The sequence below is a fragment of the Maylandia zebra genome, linkage group LG16 (assembly GCF_041146795.1).
Source record: "Maylandia zebra isolate NMK-2024a linkage group LG16, Mzebra_GT3a, whole genome shotgun sequence".
Classification (NCBI taxonomy): domain Eukaryota; kingdom Metazoa; phylum Chordata; class Actinopteri; order Cichliformes; family Cichlidae; genus Maylandia; species Maylandia zebra.
In genome coordinates this window covers 26080874-26095641 of record NC_135182.1, presented here as the reverse complement: position 1 = coordinate 26095641, position 14768 = coordinate 26080874, and the positions used below count along the sequence as shown (strand labels likewise).

Below are 14768 nucleotides of genomic sequence, written 5' to 3'. Positions count from 1 at the left end.
GTATAAACTTACAGCATAATTCTAGTAATAAATATTTATTCTATCAGTTTATGTTTTGAACTGGTATTTTAATAGTCAAACATGTTGCAGTTGTATTTCTAATTATTTTCTGTTAGCTGAATGTGACTGAGAGTTAGCTAACATCTGGATATGGCCAACAATTTTGTCTTGAACTCTATTGATTTGTGCTCTTAATAACTTCTGAAGTTAGATGGATGCTGTTTCAGATTATGATTGTCATATTGACTATCCTGCAGATGCTAATGGCTGTTTAGTGTTGCACACATGTGCATAATGTCCATTAGTAGTCCTCTGAGTCATTTCATATGTGTGTGTATATGAGAATGTGGAGATGCTAATATACTTGATAAACATAAAAATCAAGCATGTTCCCATTTAACGTGGACCCGAATGCAACATACCATATGTGAAAATTGGGGTGTCATTAAACATTACGCAACACTTGTGAATCCTGAGCCTGCTGCTGGTTTCACATTACACTTCAAGAATGGTAAGAAGCTGTAAACCAAATAAATCACTACACACACACACCGGTAGCATTGGCATATGTGTTTATTTTGATGAAGTGTCAGAACGCCATTAAATATAATAAACAACTTTCCAAATTTCAAGTTGAGAACATGCACTTTGGTGTGTTAACATGAATAAATCTGCTCGCAAACATTGCAATGATGATATCCAGTATCAGAGCAGTATCTGTTTGCACAGAGTCATCTCAGTCCATCAGAGTAGTAAAGTATCAAATAAAACCATGCACTGAACTATTTGTGGCTCGAGGTGCCGAAATTCTGCCTCACAACAATCAGCCCAGCGGATAGTTTTACTTCTATATGACATAGAGAAAGTTGTGCCATCTGCACTGAAATGCACAGCAGTAACATACACTTTATAATGATAAAATAGTGGAATGTGTTTATCTATAGAGCTTGTATTTTAAGCAAAGCTTTGTGATAAAATGCAGCTCATGTGAAGCATTCTGCAAGAATGAGACCAGTTTGGCTTTCTTTCCTAAGTGGGTCTGAGCCCCGAGGAAGTCGGTACACCTCCCTAAGAGGATCACTTTCCCTGGATTACAAACAACAGAGGAAACGTTCAACATCAATCCCACATCCGGTCTCTGTACATGCTACAAGCCGTCATGTTGTAACACACAGTGAGTTTGCAGTAACCATTCAATAAATCCTGTGGCTCAGACGCTTGTTATGATCAATATTTGTTGACAGCACATCGAGGCGGGGGAGGGATTGTTTTATAGAACACTGACAGGTAACAGTTATTCACTCACATGTATTTAATAAATCAAAATTTCACCCTCGGCACTTTGGCTGTATTGAATTAATTCAGATTGTAAACGCAAACTTAAAAAAAAAAATGCTGAATAAATACCAATTTGCACAGAGATCATGCCACACAAAGATACATAGCACATACAGTAACAAGGCAATCCACATACTGCAGGTGATGGTCGAGTCCACCTCTGTAGCATGCTGTATATTAAAATGTAGGTCCAAAAAACAACAACAAAAAAAGGCAGACAAAATACTTATTATGCATAATATTAATGGAAATAAACACTACTATTACATAAAATGATACAAGTTGGAAATATTTGAGGTTATTTACACATTTAGGACATTTTCTTTCTTTGGGCTTACTTGATTGTTATAATAATGAAGCAGTAATATTTTTCAATAAAGGTGGTGGCAAAGCTTTTAAGTCATCATATTACCTCCAGCTTTCCATGTACTCTTAAAACTCATGTCACTTTTTTAAATATAGGAAATTAGCAGGCATGTGTAAAACACACAGTGGAGCAATTCTGCAAAAATGGTACAAGGCACAATGTTAAAGCTGTCAGACCGACAATGTGACTGCGGAGCTGCCGGCTGCAGGCACATGAAATTGAAAGCGCAATGCTTTCTAGCTATAACCAACCTAAATGCAACATAGCAGTTGCAAAACACACAAATTCTTTATTTTAATTCTGGGCTTGTACACGGCCACATCACGGTCTCGTCTATCTTTCCCTCTCCAGCTGCTCCACTGTGTTTTTACTTCCTTGCAACAGTTTCAGACAGCTTTTTCAGTCTCTTCTTCAGCTCCAGGGGGAATTTCTCATAGCACTTCTTACACACCGGCTTCATGTCAAACTCCACAAACTTGTTCCTGTGGGAGAGAGAGTGAGAAACAGCTGTATTTCAGAAGACTGGTCAGTGATCAGTAGAGGATATTGTCTCCAGGTGAGAGGACCTATTTGCTATTTTGTAACATATGATTTGTGTAGCATCACTGTAATGATCTCATTCCTTCAGAAGCCCGTTTCTGACAAGTCTCAGAGATTACTTTTAAAATCCAATTTTTTGAATACATTTTAATTCCATCATTAAAACTCTGACTCCTGCAAAAATTGGACGTAGCAACGTCTGAATTTTGAATGTTATTTTTCAGACCTTTATTTCAAAACCCCAAATCCTGGACAAAGATGCACACCTCCCCATGTGTGTTTCTGGTAGGGTGCTGCAATTAATCATATTTTTATCTTTAAGACAATACACAAGAAGAAGACAACTGTCTTAACTTAAGACTTAAATTTGGATACTGATACACGGGGATTCTAAAAATCACATTATACTCTGCATTCAAAGTATCATGTCACATTTGACTTCTGACCTAATATTTACATTTCACATCTGCCTTTCTTTCAACTTGACCTCATCTTTTCCCACCCTTCATAACAAAAACTGACACCCTACAAGGCTGAGACATGATCAAGATGACAGAAACACGCATCCCTCTTTTAATAATTGCAGTCTCAACTTTAAATGAAGTCATTCTGATCATTGTTTTTCAAGCAGTCCTAATTTATGTCTGTTTAATGCTGGGATTCATGGGCATTCTTAATGCCTTTTGATGAATAACAATTCCTGAATGAACAGAATCTTGGCTGTGTTTTCCTTGACAGAAATCAATGTGTGTGCTGACACAGAGTTACAAGAAAATATTTACAGAGATGTCGAAGGTCTTTGGGTGCCTTCTGATTGTGTTCACTTCTACTAACTTGGCCAGCTCCCTAACCAATTTCCGCCAGCTGCCCCTGAACAGCCTTCCCTCCCAAAGTAGATAATCGCTGTATGGAGTGGCGCATGTGTCATAACTGTTAGGACCTCGGAATTTCAACAGCTGATGCCAGAAAGCTGCCGGAAATGATTACGGCTTTGCGCCTTACATCAGACAGACTGGGAGACCCATGAAACAAAGCTTTCCCTTCAACCTGTGATTGATCTGATTTTTCTGTTTGCACAGCAGAGTTTACAAGAGTACCGGCTTAAATCCTTACTAGCATTTCCGACTAGGAAAAGAACATTTTGCTGAAATGTTCCCGGTCTTACGTCACTCAGATATACTCAGTCATCTACAATTCTCTGCTCGTATTTTTGTTTCATGCCTTGGAAGCCAACTGAACTCAGTGTATCAGTGATCTAAGGGTTAAAAGTGGCATGGAAAGTAGGAAAAAACTGAAACAGATAGCAAGGAAGACAAAAACTGACCAAAGGAAAAATCAGCTGAAGTAAGGAGAGAGCAGAAAGAGAGGGATCACAGACACATGGGTATCAATTTCTTCTTCTTCTCTTTTGAGTCACGTTCTCGCTTGGCCAGCCGACGTTTCATGTCATCAGGGAGGCGCTCATAGCAGTGTTTGCACACCGGCTTCAGATCCACCTCCACAAACTTATCCCTGATAGAGCAGGGAGGAAGCAGAGATGGAAATGTGAAAGAGGAGGAAGACATGAGGAGGGGCAGAGAGAGAAGATGAAGGGAAAGGAATGAAGGAGAGGGAAGGGGGAAAGTGGGACAAGACAGGAGGACGATGAAAGGAAGGTGAGGTGAAGAAATAAGCCATCAGAGACACAGCATAAGAGAAAGGTAAGAAAAAACAGTTTGGTAGCAGCAGCAAACAGTCTCATATGGAGGATAGTGAAAAGAAACGTGACAGACTACACAGAGAAACCGTCAAACATATCACATGTGAAAGTCTACAGAGAGCCTTCAGAGATTCATAATTCAGCTTGAATTGTCTTCAAAACTTACTTCAGGGTGAGCTTGGTGTTGCAAGTAGAGCAGGCAAAACAGTTGACACACCACGCCTTGTTAAGAGCAGACACCACTGGGAAAAAAGCAGAAGGAGCAGCCACATGAGGCAGATTGTAGACTTATAGTTTAAATTAAACTAATGTTGGTGTGAAGTTCAGGCTACAAATAATTCTCAAGGCAAACCATGAGAAGAAATCAAGTTAAATTCAATATAATAAAGAAGCAGTAAAAGTAAAAAAACAAAAAAACAATGCTGATGTAAACAGCCATTATACATTATATTTATTAAAATTAACTTCCTCACCATCGCCTTCAATGACACGATTGCAGTGGTAGCAAACATCTCCAAACAGCTGCATGTGATGAGGAGAGAGAAACAAAAGGTTAACAATGCACTGGTACATCTTATCAGTTTTTATTGAGGCTCACATGACACACAGTACTGTGCTCAGAAGGCACAGAAACAAGCGCAGGCTACAAGGCATTTGGAGTGAAAAAGAAAAAAGATCCATTAAAGCTTTCGAACACTAGGTGGAGTTGTTACATTGACAATCATCTTTGAGATCCACTGAAGTGAACACTGATGTAACGTGTCTCATATAGATGTATGAGAAAGACTAGCTTTAAGGCTCCTTTACGAAGAAAAAAAAAAATCTCCTGATTAATTTTCGGAAAGCCTGCTTTCCTGATTGCTCCCCACCAAATCAGTGCCTATAATAGCAAACTCCTTACGATCATGGAAGTCTGTGCCGAGCTCATTAGTAGAAAAAAAACATCAGAAACTGAGAAACCTGAGCTTTTTGCTCGGCTCGCTTCTACATGCGTTTATCTCATTGAGATTTTAGTCAATAATGATTTAGATGATAAAGAGATAAAGTCCACCAAAAAATGTAAGCATTTTGATATAATATTATAGATCTATGATCATGATCATGCTAATTGCATTGGGACAAGAGAAATATCTCTTTCAATGTTACACATATCTACCTGTGCAAGTGGTTTAGACTCACTGGACAAAAACTAATACGTGTATATCTGGAACAGATCCATAATGCTTACATACACTTATGGTCACTTTATTAGGTACACCTTTGTTAGTACCTGGTTGAACCTCCTTTTGGAAACTTAACTGCCTTAATTCTTCATGGCAAAAATTCAACAAAGTGCTGTAATAATTCCTCAAAGATTTTGGTGCATATCGACATGATAGTATTACACAAATGCTGGAGATTTGTCAGCTGCACATCCATGATCTTCCACCATGTCCCAAAGGTGCTCTATTGGATTTAGCTCTGGTGACTGAAGGCTATTTGAGCACAGTGAACTCGTCATGTTGAAGAAACCTGTTTGAGATGATCTGAACTTTGCGACATGGTCTGTTATCCTACTGGAAGCTGCCATCAGTAGATGGGTACACTGTGGTCATAAAGTGATGGGCATGGTCAGGAACAATACTGAAGTAGGTGTTTTAATGATTCTCAAATGACACCAGGAGCCTGAGCTGTTAGTACAGGGCAAGATGGGGCGATGCTTTCATGTCAGCTACACCAATTTGTTGATCAGGTGTACCCAATAAAGTGTCCAGTAAGCATATGAAAGAAAAAAATTGTCCATTTCGATGTTCGACTGCAAATTTTCACGTTTTCATCTTTATTTTATACTTCAGCAGCTGTGGACGAACACACAGTTCCAGTTCACTGCTAATGTAAACTCTGTTACTGATACTGACGGAGTCATGCATACCATAAACTAAGACAGAGAAATGCGAGTTTCACAACAGGCTAAACATAACAGCATGTTTCAATTTCTATTTTGGTGTTCCACATTAATATTTCGAGTACCAGTGTGTGTTACCTGGTTGTAGTGCGTTTCGCAGTAGGCCAGGCCCTTGCGTTCGTAGTGACGGTGTCCCAGGAAAGGTTTCTCACACTTAGCACACACAAAATGCTGCAAGCAAACCCAAGCCAGGCACACATGGTTAGCACAGCCATCAGTCAGTACAGTACCCCACACTCAGACTGTGTTAAAGGTAGCAGCACAGTCCGGCTTAGATATTATCAGAACATAAATAGATCAGTTGTTTCAAAGGTTTTGTTACTGCATCCATACAGAGAGTTGAGAAGTCAGAATACTGACCTCTAGAGGATATTGGGAAAATATAACATTTTTATGATGGTAATGAATAAAAATCATATCTCAGCTACGAGATATAACATATTTTTGATTAATGTGAGGGCATGGATTTTTTAAATAGCTGATTTTGGTGAATAGTTTTACGATCCACTTTACAAAATAAATACTATATATACAGCCACTATCTTTTTCTGGTAGCACATATAAACTCTCAGACAGAGCTCTAGATGTCACAGGACAATAAAGCTCTCTAGATACCCTTAAATGTTAAGTCAGGAAAAGCACCTCGTTTGAAATTAAGGTGGAAGTATGATTAGGCCCCAAGAAAAAAGTTTGCCAAGATATCCACTTTTTAGTTGAAAGACTGATTAGAAAACTTTTATACTTGTGTAACCCCTTGTATGGAGGCCGGGTGACTGTAGCCAGGCAGGGAGGCGGGGCGGTAACCAACGTAAGGCCGGTGCTTAATCCCCTCACCATATCAAAGTGTCTCTCACAATAGGCACGACCGCCTCGCTCATAAAACGGGTGACCCTGAAACGGGCGCTCACACACAGTGCACACATGATGCTACATGTGGAGGAGGGAAGACAGGAAAATATGCAAGGAAATATGTAAGAATAGAGATGTAAATAGGAAAAATAAAGCCAATAAACGTAACTGTGGAGGTAAAAAAAATATGGATAAAAGTATGGCACATTTTTCACTAGGATAAAATATAGATAATAGAAAGCAATCATTTTCTTTTCTCTATGAAATCCAGCTGAGAATTACTGTGTTTGTTCTAAATACAGAAAAGGAAAATAACCAAAGAATACATCATTTAGATTTAAAATAGATCCACATACAATCTGACGAATCATACTAAATAAATGAACACACTGAAATATTACCTCCTTCAAGGTGACTCTATTTTCAGTGAATAAATTGAGCCAAGTTAATGTAACTAAAGCTGTTTTCATATGCTTTTCGGTTGTTTTATTATCACACCTCCACATGCCACTGCTTGCCCATTGCATTAACCACACGGCCTTCAATGGGTCTCCTACAGGCTCCACAGATCGGGACACCCATCTTGTCGTGGCAGGGTAGACAGTAGAGCTCCCCCTTCAGCTCCCTTGCATCAGCTGTCAGCTCCTTACTGAAAAGGTAAAAAACCCACAATAAACAATCCCAGTACATTTTACTGTAATTGAAGAGATTTATTTAGCTGTCATTTACGTACACAACACAATAGTGCATATGTGAATATGATCAGATAGCTTCACACAGCTGCAATAACAACCTGTCCAGCAGAGAGCAATAATACGCCTTTCTGAAAATGCTCCTTGTTTAACAATTGTTTCAAACATGTTTGACGGTGATTTTCTTTTTAATAGAAAGTCTCTGTTTACCCGCAGTTGTTGCAGTTGAAGTGATCAGGGTGGTAGGGGTCGTTCTTGAAAAGCAGAGGCTGCTCCTCAATAATGGCGTGGCACTTCTGGCAGATGTACTTGCCGAGGCCCCGAGCTTTCTCTCTGTTGTGACATGGGCGGCACAGATGCCTGGTGGGACAGCAAGGGGGAGAGAAATATAGAAAGACAGAATACTTGTTTAGATGCTTTATCACCTAATTATGAGTTTTGTAGATCTTTCCACATCTGGTTTTGTCTTCTGTGATTCAAGTGAATCAAACAGATACCGGTACAAGTATCCTCCATAAATCCTTCTCACAGGAGTTAGATGTGTCCATGACATGTTTTTATACATTAACTGAGGCTAACAGTGAAAATTAGGTTGGGACTTCCTCATATGTAGAACTTTTAACTACTTGAAATATTTTGGCTTAAACAAAGCCGCCTGTGCAGAGCTTGCAAGACGCAGAACAAATGATGCTTGCTCATTGGTGTGAAAACCACACATTTATTTTGGTTGGACAATAGATTGACTATTTATTACGAGGCTAGCAAAGTTAAAACTGTTTAATATGTTCCAGCTGTGCCAGGTATTTTGGTTTTCACATTCAGCGCTGTCGGAAGGTGTTGGGAAAAATTCAGGGCTGTTTTACATCTATGAGCTTTGGTGTAAGATTTCAGAGCTGAGCCAAGACAATATAAAAGTCAGGGGAGAGTAAGACAGGCTCTATATAAAGTAGAGATGGCACGATACCACTTTTTTATGTCCGATACCGATACCGATATCATAAATTTGGATATCTGCCGATACCGATTTGAATCCGATAGTGTTTTTTAATCAACAAAACTGTTTTTTTTTAAATATCTTGCTGCATTTTGTATAAGTTCATACTCAAGTTTAAAACAACAACTACACTAAAGCTATTCTGTTATACCTGTATGCAAAAAAAAAAAAACATTTCATAGTTCAGCAATACTGATCAATCTAATAAACTTAAGTACTTAGCGTAAATATTAAGCAACCTAACTAATAAGGTTCCAACTCCCAGCAACAAAAATAAATAAATAAAAAATAGGGAACCACCCCTCACGCTCCACCTCATGATGCTTAATCGACGTAATCAACCTTAATTTGATGCAGTGTGAAAAAAAATGCACAGAAATCAATTATTTTTCAAGAAATATTAAATAGATTCAACATCTTTCTTCAACAAAATTGCAGACTGCACAGATGGTACCTCCCCAAAGGAAAAAGTACTATAGCTTACTAGGGTATATATATTAGACTTAATAGTCACTATATACAGTAATGGACTTCTATTCATTTTACATCAAATTAAAACTTTGGGTGTCAGATAATTATTTATTAAAAGCTCGACATTTTAAATTAGAATAAGAAAGAAAAGTATGTCTTTGTGCCCCCTTTTCCCTGTTAATGCCCTATCGGCCCCCCTGGCTAAACTTTGCTAGATCCGCCCCTGCACAGTTACCAGCCGTCAGCTACGTAGAAAAAGATCCTCGAGTAGAAAGTAATATTAAATAAATTCTAACAACAGCTGATCAAGCTTAAACGTGCTGCTGTTGTTTATCCACTCTTCCTCTTTCTGGTGCAAAGTGGGCCAAAAACAAACAAGAGAGACGGACTCGTGACAGAAAAGCCGATCAGCTGATCATTTAAGCAGTTTCATGATTGAAGTAGCATCAAGAAGAGGCAGTCGCTTGTTAAGCTTAACGCAGGAATGCTTTACAAACATTCAGAGATGGACTTACACACTTGCTTTACTTCTCTCGGGGATAACTTTGTCGGAGATGAAATGCCGGGTTGCTAGCGAAGCTCCAAATGCTATCCAGACCACCAACAGGTCCTGCATGCCACAGCCGCTCTATCACGTGATGCATACTGCTCCGACGTGCTAACGTTCTGAGGTGAGTTACGGGTGTTGCAAGTTTTGTGAGGTGCTTTCATGATATTTAATGGATCGGATTACATTTTTTATTTTTCTCCGATATCCGATCCAGTAATTTAGGTCAGTATCGGACTGATACCGATACGTAATATCGGATCGGTCCATCTCTAATATAAAGTACCTGATAAAAAGCATTACAGAAAAAAAAAAACTGTAGCTTTCTATAGCTGTTAAAAGACATCATTTAAAAAGAATCCCAACCGAAACTGTGGTGAGTTGATGTAGATGACTGACCTTCCAGCATTCTTAACAAATCCAACATCTGCGAGCACAGCCTGGCAGATATCACAGCAGAAACAGTCTGGATGCCAACTGTTGTTCATTGCCTTGATCACACGGCCAATAATGAACTCACCTGGGAGAAAAAAAAAAACGTTTAAATAGGTGTGTTCATGATAATGCAAACGTTACGCAGACATTAATTATGTCAAGAGAAACAAAGTCCACATCCTCCCTTTGAAACAAATGTAGCAGGTAAAAAAAGATGGATTTAATTAATTCCCTGTACTCACCACACTGGTGGCAGCAAGGTGCAAACAGCATCTGGAAGTCATGCTCACAGTACTTCCTGCCTTCAAACTGTCAACAGATCACATAAATAGATTAGAACAGTCATAACACTGACAAACAATATCATTAAAAAAAAAAAAGCTCAAATAGCTAAAATATACACAAACTTCTAATTATTATACTGTGTGAACCACTGACTGTAAATAAAAGGTGGATGTAGCCTTGAAGTTCTTTGTAGTGGCCAGCAGGGGGCGATTCTGGTTTAAAAAAAAGAGATCGGACTGTATTGGGGTTTCTTACATGACATCATCTGCAGATTGCTTGAGAGACGTCTGCCGTTGCTGGTTGCTGGGTCTTCAACTAAACTAAAGTGTTGCACTAAAAACCTCCTAGTGATTGCCACGGCCACTGTTAGTACTTTATTGTTATCTGGACAAACTATACCTGCTAACTTCCAGCCAAGCAGCAGTACAACGAATCGATGATTTTGAGGGCAAACTGTTTGCATTTCTGGTTTGTGTTGCCCTTTCCACAGTTTTACTACTGGAGAGTAGCTGTTAAATGTTTGTAGACAAGTCCATCACTTCTATTCAAAATACAACTGGAGCAACATGCTATACCTCAAAAAAAATCAGTTTGGAGGTTTTTGCCATTTTGCCTTAGTGACTTCCATGTGGCTTCCAGGGGTTCACTAACCGGTCTGTAAGTTTTAGACATTATTTACCCAGCAAAAGCCATAAACCTCAAGCATCCACTTGCAACCACATGCATCACTAGTTTCAAGTGTTCAGCACAGCGTGATGTTTATTTGGTTATTTAAGGTGCCAGTTAGAGTGAAATTTAACAAAAAAGTACATATTTTGATTGACAAGTTGCTACCTTATGAGTCCACAGTGTCATTGTTTCTCAGTTGGAGAAAACTGAAATGCATAAATTGACTTCACGCACCACTGGGTAATCTCTCGTCCCACTGTCTGGGTGTAACAGCAGTGTCATGACCGAGCTTTCTAAAGGTTAATCTGGATGAGTGACTGCCACAGTTTATATTTTATTATATCATGAATGTGACACTTACAGGCTACAATCCAGTAACAGGGGTGTCGGAAAAATGGACCGTCTAATGACGAAAAATGATAATTCCTTTGAACGATTAAAGGATATGCAGGAAAAGAAAGTGGGTTTGGGGTGGGGGTCAAATAACAGAAGGGGTGTTTCAATCAGTTCGGCAGGGGGAATTAAACCCACACTGTTGTAACCCAGTTTTAGAATATAAAAAGAATAAACAGGCTTTTGTACATATTTCTTTGTATACATTTAACTGTATTTAAACTTTATATATTAAGTCTTCCCTTTAAAACAAGAGTTTTATTATCATTCTTATCAAGAGGGTTTTCTTTTAAATCTACATTTTACAGGTAATATGTATCAACTGACACAGCAGTGATGAGCAAAAGCTGACAAAATGACAAGAAGTACAGCACAATCATCAAGGATGCACAAGTTGTGAGGCTGATACTGATACTTCAAAAGCAAAACAAAAAACTCATTACCAGCCATTCCAGTATTTACTGTCACACAATGTGGCAGCTAATCTTTATCTGAGTATTTATAGGAGCATGTAGCATGAGGAATGACATCTAACATCCTTGGCTTTGATGTTTATTTACTGATCAGAGCTAACAGGTTCTCTGGAGCCGGTAAAACATCTGGCCCTGTGTCAAGTATGCAAACGGTTTACTGGAAGAGAGCTTCTAATAATCCAATAATCCTTTAAGGTTGTGCTCACCCTTCTTTATTTACTTTAACTGGACAGTTCCCTCACACTAAACATTGATCTAACTATATAAAGAAGGCCAATTTATTGTTAAGCTGCATTGTAAGCTTTGTTAGGCAATGAAGCATATCTGCTATAAAAAGTTGACACAATTAGCAGGTGTTTATTATAATGCACAAACCATCATGGTACCATCATGCATATTTTATGGGATTAGTAAAGAAAAAGATGTTACCTCATAGAAGAGCCCCTCTGGGAACTGCTGGAAACACTGGGCACACACGAAGCACTGTTCATGGTAAAGTTCCCCATTGCTGTTCACTATCTTCTCTACTGGGTCAAAGCCACTCTTGCAGCGCTCACACATGGCATTGGCCAGTGCATTGGCCATGTTGCTGAGGAGAAGAAAAACAAACTTAAAATCAAGGACAAAGTATATTTCTGTACTCAAAAGATTAGTTGATATAAACCTTAAATAAAATATAATCATTACAAAAAGCTTTTGCAACTGAAGCAAAACTCGCTTCGCTCAAGATATTATTGGCTTCAAATAAAGAAATAGTGCCATAGCAGCAGGTATGTTAGTAACAAATGACATTATTATTCACTTGGACAGAAAGACACATTGTGCTACCATGTTTGTTGATCTATCCAAGGCATCTGATTCTCTTGAGCAAACCCTGCTCTTAGGCAGACTCAGTGATGTTGGTTTGGGTGACTGTGTTCAGGAGCTACCTTGCGGATATATCTCACTGTGTTTATACAGATGGATACAAGTCAAGTTTTCTGGACAGTCCCCCACGGTTAAATTTTAGACCCGTTTTTTTCTATTTTTAAAAACACAATTTAAAAGAATTGATTTACTGCTAAAATGCAGCTTTATGCAGATGACACCATACTTTACTCTGAGTCAGGGCATTGCCTTTTGTCTGTTGCAGGCATCATTGTGTGGTTTAAAGGTGGTTCATAATGCTAAGAAAACATAACTGTGTATTCTATAATCCGGTTTATTGGCCTTCATTAATCCTAAAGCTGGGAACCAAGTCACTCCGTGCATTGCTTTGAAGGTGACTGCTGGTTGCTTGCCACCATCCCAGGCTCTAGTATCCAAGGTAAGCCCTCTATTGTATTAAGTACCAGGTCATATCTCAGTCAACAGTATTCTTTACTCTCTTTTTTTTTTTCCTTTACTCTCACTCATGGTTGCTTCAGTCAGTCACAAAGTTTATCTCAGCTCCTACCTACTTTGTGTTGCCAACCGTTACTTCACCTTGTCACGGCGGGTGAGAAGAGCCGTGTGAAAATAACAAATGAGGATCCAATCGCAGGCAGTAGTGGAGAAGTGAAGGTGGTTTATTGAACACGAAATAAATATAGACAAACAGCAAATGGAGCACGAAATAAACTAGACTGGAGACAACTAAACTACTGAATACGAACCGGAACTCAAACATGAAGCAAGGTGGACGACGGCATAAGATGGTGACAGCGGGGAACACACGGAAGAAACATGGTGGATACACAGACGGACCAGCAACTACAATGACAGAGGACACGACTTAAATACACAGAGAAACACAGGGGAATTACACACAGGTGGTGGACACAGCTGGGAATAATCAACAAGACAAGACAGAGGTAAAACTGAACACACTCACATGAGACGCAGACCTTCACAATAAAACAGGAACAAGAAACCATCACACTAAGACGCAGACTCGACATAGAGAGACAGACAGAAAATGACACATGGAACTAAACTAAACCTGCAAAAACATGACAACTCAAAATACTGGGTCAAACTGACCCAGAACCGTGACACACCTGTGGTTACCAAATATTCATTTCCATGGTCTCTGGTTGCCACTTCCCTGCAAATTGTTTTTGCCATACTGAGTAAACTACTTTCTTATCTGCATCAACTCCTATGGCTTACAAAAGAACTGCTATTAATGTATGAGTAGTCCTCTAGACGGCTCCTCTTTAGGGTACCCAGGGTTTTCCCCCCTATTTAATAAGTCCAACCTTATTTCTCTAACTTAATTATAAAAAATATTTTATTGTTTCCTACCATTGATTTTACATCTGTAAGGAATTTCTTTCTGTAACATATTTCCCTAAAGAATAATAATAACAAGGGTCATGCCAGGACACACCTGATGTAGTATCGTCCACCAACATCATAACAGCTGAAAGATATACTGAGTCAAAAGAGAAAGTAATGTGGGAAAGACCAGTCACACACACACACACACACACACACACACACACACACACACACACACACACACACACACACACACACACACACACACACACACACATACATACACACAAGGTTTTAGGTTTATTTTGGCTCAGCTGATTTGGGAAACAAACTAAAGTTACTGCTCGTCCATCCAAGAAATGTGAGTGCATGCACTAACATGGATTCATACAGAAAACAAAACAGAACAAAAAACCCCAAACAAAACAGAACAGATGTGGTCTAATGATTTTTTTTTTTTTTTAAAGTTTGGAAACCTGAGACAGGCAGCAGCTATTAGAATAGAATATAATAGAATAATCCTTTAATTGTCCCACAAGGGGAAATTTGGTTGTAACAGCAGCCAAAAAGACACATATACAAACAAACAGTACACAGGACACAGAACAGCTATTGCTGTTTTGCTCGACAATCAGAATTGTTTGTTTTGAGAAACTTTGGGTTTCTCTGGTTTCGTATTTTTGATTACTCTTGGTGTCATGGTTCTGTATTCTGTTTGTTGACATTCGGGCTTTCTCTCATGATCTTAAGGTTACTGTTCAATTATCTGTGCATTTAGTTAATTGAAGGTTGTGTATCCCCTTTGTGTATTCCCACTCTGTTCCTTGTCT

At 38.9% G+C, this 14768-nt stretch overlaps 1 protein-coding gene across 9 annotated transcripts in view; it reads right to left on the bottom strand.

The window, feature by feature from the left end:
• Positions 1 to 555: 555 nt before the first annotated feature.
• The window catches only part of LOC101469398 (LIM and senescent cell antigen-like-containing domain protein 1), a 36772-nt gene continuing 22559 nt past the window's right edge, over positions 556 to 14768 (bottom strand). For 4 of the 9 annotated variants that reach the window (XM_004555589.3, XM_012920305.2, XM_004555588.6 and 1 more), the window contains exons 2-11: positions 12127 to 12286; positions 10120 to 10186; positions 9842 to 9962; positions 7641 to 7790; positions 7237 to 7387; positions 5968 to 6060; positions 4418 to 4466; positions 4111 to 4186; positions 3570 to 3757; positions 556 to 2187 (exon numbers count right to left, since the gene is read on the bottom strand). In XM_004555589.3, the coding sequence (XP_004555646.1) occupies positions 3616 to 3757; positions 4111 to 4186; positions 4418 to 4466; positions 5968 to 6060; positions 7237 to 7387; positions 7641 to 7790; positions 9842 to 9962; positions 10120 to 10186; positions 12127 to 12286 (1009 nt within the window). In that variant the 3' untranslated portion in view covers positions 556 to 2187; positions 3570 to 3615. The other 5 variants (XM_012920304.4, XM_076875175.1, XM_004555590.6 and 2 more) reach the window with 5 other exon arrangements.